General features: G+C 36.2%; 2 protein-coding genes across 2 annotated transcripts; one reads left to right on the top strand and one right to left on the bottom strand.

The window, feature by feature from the left end:
• Positions 1 to 943: 943 nt before the first annotated feature.
• Positions 944 to 4,851, bottom strand: LOC113234972 (cullin-5). Its single transcript, XM_026470488.1, has 4 exons — positions 4,723 to 4,851; positions 4,078 to 4,639; positions 2,364 to 3,994; positions 944 to 1,135 (listed from the first exon to the last, which is right to left on the bottom strand). The coding sequence occupies exons 1-4, from the start codon at positions 4,729 to 4,731 to the stop codon at positions 998 to 1,000; spliced, it is 2,340 nt and encodes a 779-aa protein (XP_026326273.1). The 5' UTR covers positions 4,732 to 4,851; the 3' UTR covers positions 944 to 997.
• A 1,713-nt stretch (positions 4,852 to 6,564) lies between these two features.
• Positions 6,565 to 7,345, top strand: LOC113234974. Its single transcript, XM_026470491.1, has 2 exons — positions 6,565 to 6,710; positions 6,910 to 7,345. Exons 1-2 carry the CDS (start codon positions 6,619 to 6,621, stop codon positions 7,343 to 7,345), a joined length of 528 nt encoding a protein of 175 aa, XP_026326276.1. The 5' UTR covers positions 6,565 to 6,618.
• The last annotated feature ends 1,242 nt before the right edge of the window (positions 7,346 to 8,587 follow it).

The raw sequence follows: 8,587 nt of genomic DNA, 5'->3' as shown, positions 1-8,587 counted from the left end.
GATTTTCAGTACAAATCGGCAATTTCATACTTTAACCCCTATTATATGCGCTTTAACGGGTGTTGCTTAGTAGTCAACATATACAACAGCATATTTCTTCCCACAGTCGGTAGTAAAACGACAGCTACCTGGAAGACTTAGCCCGAAAGCATTCGCATCTGTGTATACATACATATATCATTTTCTCGTCTGCAACATGTTTTCGTAGCTAGAGCCGACAAATATCTTGTCGTGTCCAAGACCATTCTAATCTTACTGTAGCAGACACGTCGATTTCTTAGCACGAAGAATTCAATATTTATTAGATTGTTAGTTAGACAAGTTTTTACAATTGAGTGCAAATGCGGGGTCGCACATGAAAATTTTTTAAGACACTTAATGAAAAAGAAATTATTTCGATTTTAATGCTTCTTGATATTTGTATAAGAAACCAGCAGAGTACTAAAAAAACCGACCTCAAAAGTCATTCATCCCCTACAACCCTTAGAGGTGGAATATTTTCTTCAAATCACCACCACATCTTAGGTACCCTCTTTCCAACAAAAAATAATCGTCAAATCGGTTCACAAATTATCGAGTAACATACATAAAAAAAACAGTCGAATTGAGAACCTCCTTTTTTAAAGTCGGTTAAAAATAACTTTTAGTGTAGAATTTAATTTACGACTTAGCACATTAAAAAGCAGATTCATTTAAAAAAAAAGACAATTACGTTTGAGTACAGCCGCGTCCAAATATATTAAAACGTAAAAATCGTCATGTATTTAGACAAAACAAAAATTACATACTTATTCTAAGCATAGTCATATTATACTAGTGTAATAACATGTGATTCTGCTAATTAAATGCGATTGAATACGGGCAACCATAGATAGACAGAAATGCAGTTAGAATTTCCAACAATTCAGTTATGACGAATTAAAAATGAAAAATTTATATTTCGGTAAATAATTTATTTGATTTTGTTCATTTCATTTACAACAGTGGAGAAGAACTTCTAGGCCATGTATATAAAAGTGTTTATATCTTCATCGTCACGGCGCATGTACTTATGTTCGATCAGCCATTCCAGCTGCTCCTTTATCATCTTCTTAGATGGTAGGAACATGTTCTTCAATATCTCCACAAGTTCGCTCTGCAAGGAATTTACATTATACATGTATACATACATACATACATATATATATAAATTGTTCGCGGGAAGGAAGTGAGCGTGCCTACCAACTCCGGTACCTATCTGGAAAATAGGGCGGGTGCTGGTCGTACACCCGGGGCAGTTCACCTAAGGCACTACTAGCCCAACAGAGAATTGGCTGAAGTCACGCAGGCATGCTCGCGCAGCTCACTATAATCAAAATGAATGTAGAAGAGGGCTGTTCTTCTATTCAAAACCTACAAGCTGTCGCAATAATGTGAGGCAACATTATCTACATGGATACTGTTTTTAGATAATCTCCTCTAAAGTACCTTACTGGAAAAATAATGTACTATTTAATGTCAAATAGTTGTAGATAATTGTGACACAAATAAAGTAAATTTTCATGTCCCAAAACCATGTGAAATTTCGTTTTTTAGTATTAGAGATATCAGCAGAAAAAACTACTGAGCAGCAGTGTAATTAATGGTTTTAGCATTGATGACAATCAAAGCGACAAAGTGATGTCCATGTAAAGAAAGTTTTAACCTTCCCTCATATACTGGGGCGTAATATGATTCAAGGTAGTAACTGATTTCTCTCCCAGTCAGCACTGAAGAGTCCTAAAGGGCGGTAAGGGTTTCAGAAGCAATTTGAAAAAGTTGATGCTGTCCAGGGGATGCTACTGCATTTGAAAAAATATACCTGAATTATCTATATAAATTAATTACACTACACCCTTAGAATAATAACGCATAGAAACCTAGCCCGCGCACGCTAAGTAAGGCAAGTTAGAGGCTTCCCAAAGGGCCTACACGAGCGGGCGGGCTGTCAGTGCTCAAGGTCAAATTGCACCACGAACAGCTCAAAAATTTTTGCTAAAAATGACGAAATGTGCGGTAAATGGGTGTAAAAACAGAACAGGCAAAAATAAAATAGACACTAACATCACATTCCACAAGGAAGTAACGCATTTCAATTGTATTTTTATATAAATATTCACTAAAACCGAAAATTAACCTACTAGGTACTAAAACTAGCCTACATGAATTCGATTTTTGCCTCACTTGTGACAGTTCGTTTGATATGAAACTATCATTCTATGCGTTATTATTCTAAGACTACACCTAAATAATTTTTATCGTTTTTTTTTCTGAAATTTTTTTATCTTGCCTATGTTTGGGAAACCTATGCCTTACTTGGATAAAAACAAAAGGAATTTAATTACCTGCAGGGCAGTGTTGGTAATGCGTTTTCGCATCTTCAGTATTTTTATAATCGCTTCTTGGGTTCTCAAAATTCTTAATTGCACAATAGAGTGATTATCTTCCATTTGAGAGCGCTCAGTACTTAACTGCAGCCTGCCAATCAAATTAATTTTCCCGCGACGTTGAGGCTTACCGTTTTTAACAAGAGCAAATTCTTGGTTCACCCAAAATGTAGTGTTTTCGGTGAAATCTTTAGGATTCTGCACAAGAGGTCCATAGCATAACAATTGTCTTTTCAGTTTAGGGAAAGCAACTAGAGACCATAAAGTTCTCCTTAATTCGGGATCAGGGAGTTCTGTGGCAAGTCTTAAGTTCTCATATGTAACTTTCTCCATAGGCCTTTGATTCCAAGCAAACAAGACTGCCATTTGGAAAGTAGTGACATCAAGGTCAAATCTACCAACTGAGTTAGCAAAAGTTATAGTTCCGTTACTCATATGGTGGTACCATTGCAGTTTACGACCTGAATGTTTTTTCTTATAAAATTCTTCAACCTCTGGAATATAGTCTTCTAATTCTAAGGGAAGACTAACTGTTACTCTCTCTGAGCCTCTAGCCCAAGCTCCAGCATTCAGAATCTTAATATTAATGGCATCATGTCTCGTTGTGTCGGCTCTAAACTGAGTATTCAGATCTTCACTGACCTTGATGTCTTGGAACATGCGTGCCAGTTTGTTTACATAATCTGCAGGCATACCAACTTCGCGCAACCACTCTACCATGTCTTCCTCCTTTTCAGAATCAGCACTGGAATCTAATATCAATCTTCTTGTTAAATGTGCTTTGTGGTAACGCATGAACACATCCTTATTTTCAATGTACTTCAAAACTAACAATACATCTTTCAGCCTGGATTCTATTTGCTCTGTAGTTAATCGTTTACTTAATGGAGTCTTTCGTAACAACATATCACAGTAATTAGCAAGAAGTTCAGGACATTTGCTTTCAGGAGCTGTACCCTTACCACCACGAAGAAGAGCAGATGAGGGAAGTTCCAATTTAAAAACTGTGGTATCATTGACTACACATTTGTATGCTTTGTCCCTGGCAGTTAGGAATCGTGGATCATCCATAAAAGCATCTTTTACTAGAGTACTGAATTTCTTAAACAGATCCAACAATCTTTCCACATATTTTTCTGAATCTGATGTTATGATATCAGCTGAAGCTACCATATCAGCTAAGCCGGCTGAGACTATATGTGCTTCCAAGTCTCTTAATATTGGTGTAACTCCTTCAGGCACTCTGTCTAGAAGTCTAAACATGAGTTGTAGTTTTTCAGTCTCACCAGCTTTAATCAGAGGTGCACTTTCAGCTAGTAGAGTGGGAAGGTGTTCCCCAATGAGAACTTTTTCACAACACTGAGTAAGAGCAGCCACACTGCCACTACCAGGCTCCAGATATCTATGAGCTCTAGCCTCCTCTTCTTTCAATCTTTGATCAGCATACTTCATGTATGACTGAACTCCATTAGCCAACAAATGCTCATTTGCTTTCAATTTGTAGAACTCTTCTGTTGCCTGCATGTAGGCGGCTTCAAAATTCTCTCTATAGATTTGCAGCTTATCCACTGAATTTGAGCATAAATTCACTGAAATATAACTTAATATTAACAAATTATTTTAGAAAAAAGTATTGAGAAAACCTGAAAATACCATTAGACATAGGACTCACCATACGATTCTCTAACTCCAATAACAAGTTGCGAGTCAAAAGATTCTCCATTCCTCTCAGCCTGCACCAGTTTCATTGCAGAATCTTGAAGTCTTTGTTTGATATCAACAAATATGCTCTGATTCCATGAATCTAACATCAATTTACGCACCAGACTATCCTCTATGTTGTTATTATTGTTCTTTTTTTGCGAATTTGATGAATTGGTACTTGTTACTTTACTAATATTATTAATAGAGTTCTCCAACTGTCGAAATGGTGTAGGCAGGTAGTTGCACTGGGTGAAGAATTTGCCCCATTCAGCGATATATGCCTTCAACAATGCTTGATCTTCGCGCTGTGCCAATACCCGTGCCTGCGCCTGTTTAATATACATCATTATGTCATGTTGCAGCTCGTCTCTCAGTTTGTAGGGTCCCCTCTCGTCCCATAAGCACACAGAATGCACTGCTCCGAACAAATCTTGCCATTCTGTTTGTGTTACCGGCTCTTGCTTTAACAATTTCAGTACGATGGGACGCATAGAAGGCCATTTATCCTCAAAGGTGACTTGCCCTTTATCCTAGAAAATATTAGGTTAATGTTAATACCGAGACACGAAATAATTAACGCTTAGTTTGCTACTTTGCTAGTGAATATACTGACCTTTAACATGACTAACTAATGGAAATACCTTATATTTTCTAAAACAAATACACCTAACATAATCAAATTCTAGTTTACTGCACAGATTAATCGTACTGAACGAATGTTATGTTTGGCGAAAAGAATCACACCACGCAGTACAGCCGCCATTTTCCGACTTTTTATTTATCGAGCTAATCGATTAATAAGTAAATATTTAATAAATCACGTTTTTTACGCAATTTCTTTGCCATACAATATTTTAATCAAAGAACTTATACAAGCCTATAAAAACTATCCTTAATATTTGTTCCTTATTAACATTTTATAACAAATATTAATTTAACGAAATCGATGACATAACGGAAACGATTATGCACAACACTATGCTGTCAAAGTGACACTTCATTCGTTCTTTTTTTTTGTTTTGTTTCTGGCACTTTGCGGTTTGCGTTTGTGCCACTGCAAAACAGGGAGTTATTCACGGAAAACAATGAAAAGGGAAAATAATTTGGAAGAAAGGATCAAAGAAGTACGATTAAGGTTAAATAGGAGTACAATGACAAACGTATAGCTATATATTTATAATTTGATACAATACCAATGACAACTCTATGGTTCTTACACGTTTTTTATTTCTTTTGGCTTTTCGCGGTGCAGTTGTCGAACGAATTCTAGAAAACTGGATTTATTGAGATACTCTAACTTATACCTACGTAATACTAGATTCGATTTTAATCGGATTAAAACTCATTAATGCCCGAAAACGAAGGCAGAAACTGACCTCGGAACTGTGGCACACGGTGAAACCAAATTGGTAATTCGGGGACATTGGAATAATTTCGGGATATTGAGGAATAATACCGGAGAATGGCATTTTCGTGAAAATATCTAAAAATTTCTTACATTTTCTGAAATAATAGAAAGTTTCCAGAAATTTAATTACAAACTTTCCGGAATGTATCTCAAATACAGTATATTGATCATTTTTTACTGATATGAATTAATTTGACTGAGATGAGTAATAATAAGTAATAGTGTCCGAGGTAGGAATTATTTAAACCGATGTGATATTTGTCAAAAAGTACTATTACCTGAAAAGTATCGAGTACAAAAGTATCGGTATCGGAAGGAAAAGTACTCGATACCAAAAAGTATCGATACTTTTTCATATCCCTACACAGCATGCATGAGAACAGTGGTGCTAGATTAGGTAATTTTTCGCCAATAGGCTACTTCGACGGTGCGTGCGGCGACTAAAAAAGTGATCGGCGACTCGACGATATTTAGGCTATGTTTGAAATAGGAAAACGCGATTTTAGGCTACTTAATAAACTGTCTGGGGAATTACAAACTTGATTGGGGATTTTGTGGGGAATGGAGTTGTAAAACAACTCACTTGGGGGTTTGAGTATTACTACGTGTGGAGAATTGGGGAAATAAGAAAGTTCATATTCAATTTCCAGCAGCAAGCAGGATTATTGTAAAATTATTTTCCTTGAATTTTAAAAATTGGCGAATTAACTTCGCAAAAGTCTGGCAACACTGGATGAAGAAGAAATTTTTATTTTGACTTTCAATTATTTTGTGAAATCTAGTTTAAAGTGGAATAGGATAGTGCTATTGTGCCTTAATCGAAGATTAAAACGCGAAATTATACGAATCTCGAACTAAAATACCCGTATCGGCCGCCTCAAATTGCCTATCCTCTTTGTGGTGGCCATATTTACAGAAATATAATTAAACGTTTATGTTTTCGGCTGAAGGTCTTTGTTTCCATGGCCAGCAATAAATAAAAAAAAAAGAAAAAATAAAAAAAGAAATAGGTCTGTCTACAGTTATCTGTGAAATAGGTATTTGGTACTTGTCAAGAAGTTTGATTTTATTGTTATTTTAATAAAAATAAATTACTTAAAAATGTGCTCAACATTTGGAGAAATTCTTGAACCTGTAAGCCGCACGGCATGGGAGGACTGGGATGAAATCAATCCGCAACACAAAACAAAAGAGTAAGTTTCTGCATACTCATCTTTGATGAGCCATTTTTTACAAGTTTCTTCACATCACAATATCCTTTTTATAGTACAGCTAAATATGTACATTTGTAATACATTGGTTTAAATCGTTTTTATTAGATGACACTCACACAATAGCACACTATCTGCAAACTATGTAGCTCATTATGCACTCACCTAAATTTACTTGCAGTTTAAAATGGTCTCAAGATCTGAAAAGTCCTGAAGAGATAGAAACATTTGTAATAATGGAAGGAAAATATCTGTCACAGTGCATAAAATCACAAACTCATCACAGATTAGAGCTTATTGATTGGATTCCTGAAGTGAATCTACAGTTGTTTAAATTTAAAATGTCTAACAAATACATTTGTACTGTAAAGAACTATAACTTGGTGATGAGCAGTGAAATAGTACAGCTACTGAGGCCATATTTGGCCGTTAGTGCTAATGTTGTAGCAATACAGACTAAAGCATTGCCTGAGTATCAAGCAATGGAAACTTCTGCTCAAGACTGTATCATAAGGACAATCCGAACAAGCAAGAGTTCCAAAGAACTTGATGTAGAATTCCCGCAGCTTGAACAACCTAACATTATATCAGGAGTATCTGCCGGAGGTAAGGCTTAAGTTACTAGAGATGAAATGGATACCCGGTAACTATCCGGTATCCAGCCTATTTTTTCTCTCCGGCTGGATGCTGGATGTTTAAAACTGAGATAAATTCATAATCAGTACGCCAAATAAATTGGTTTATTGATTAACGATGATAGTAATAAGATAAACAACAACTACAGAATCTTTGACAATTTGTTTATTACTTGTAACTGAAAGAACTCTGAAGTTAGATAACGCTATCTGTAAATTTAGTACTCAAATAAAGGCAAATTATGGTGGAAGAAAACCAGTTTTTCTGCATTAAGTGGTAAAAGTTGGTTCTATTCATTTTCATAAACGAGACCAGCTTCAAAAGACAAGTTTTTCATATAAACTCTTGCAAACTTTGTTAAATTTTAAGTGCTACTTGTTATTGCCAGACAACCAATTTAAAGGATCCCCATCACAATGGATTTGAACTATCTTCAATTATAATGTGTACACATAAAATGTGTAAGCATTTTTTTTTTTGTGAAATCTGGCATCAAGGCTTGGAATAAGTTAGATAACAAACAAATTAATGAAATCAAATTGAAACAAAATAACAATGTGGGTATCAAGTGCTTGGCTTTAACTTATAATAACTGGAAATGTTATTATGGTCAAAGAATGATGTAATTGTTTTTTGTCCTTCTCCACAGTAAGAAATTTGCATTCGGCACAACAAATAAACAGCATATTTTTTCTCACTGTTAATATTTTGTTTTTGTGTGTTTGTTTGTATTATTGAATAAATTAATCATTTTTATAAAAACTAAGTGACCACAACAAATCAAGTCATCAATATGAAAGTGCAATTATTCACTGATCAATCAAACACGGCGATGCATGCTGTAAACCGATCGCGACATGATTACGGCAGTGGGTTAGATCTTGGTACTTGGTACTTGGTACTTGGTGTAACGGGCTGGTGTCCGCAACTCGACGACAAGGCGCCTATTTTGCGTGTGGTGGGTGCAGGGTCCTACTCGTGCCACCCAAGCTCCTCCAGGAATCTCAGCAGCCTCCTCGGTTTGCTGAAGACTTCGGGGAGCGACCTTGGCACTCCAAGGTACTTTGCCCTGTAGTTGGCCACGCCGGAGCACTGTAGTAGGATGTGCGCAGCCGTTTCCTCCCCCTCCATGCACGCTCTGCATAGAGGGCTGTCTGTGATACCTAAATTGAAAAGGTGTTTATTGTATGGACCATGACCTGTTAGGGCGGCAGTTAGAGTGC

This window comes from Hyposmocoma kahamanoa, unplaced genomic scaffold (assembly GCF_003589595.1).
Source record: "Hyposmocoma kahamanoa isolate Upper Pololo Valley unplaced genomic scaffold, ASM358959v1 86074, whole genome shotgun sequence".
Classification (NCBI taxonomy): Eukaryota; Metazoa; Arthropoda; class Insecta; order Lepidoptera; family Cosmopterigidae; genus Hyposmocoma; species Hyposmocoma kahamanoa.
The sequence above is the reverse complement of the archived record's forward strand: the minus strand, read 5'-3'. Positions and strand labels throughout refer to the sequence as shown.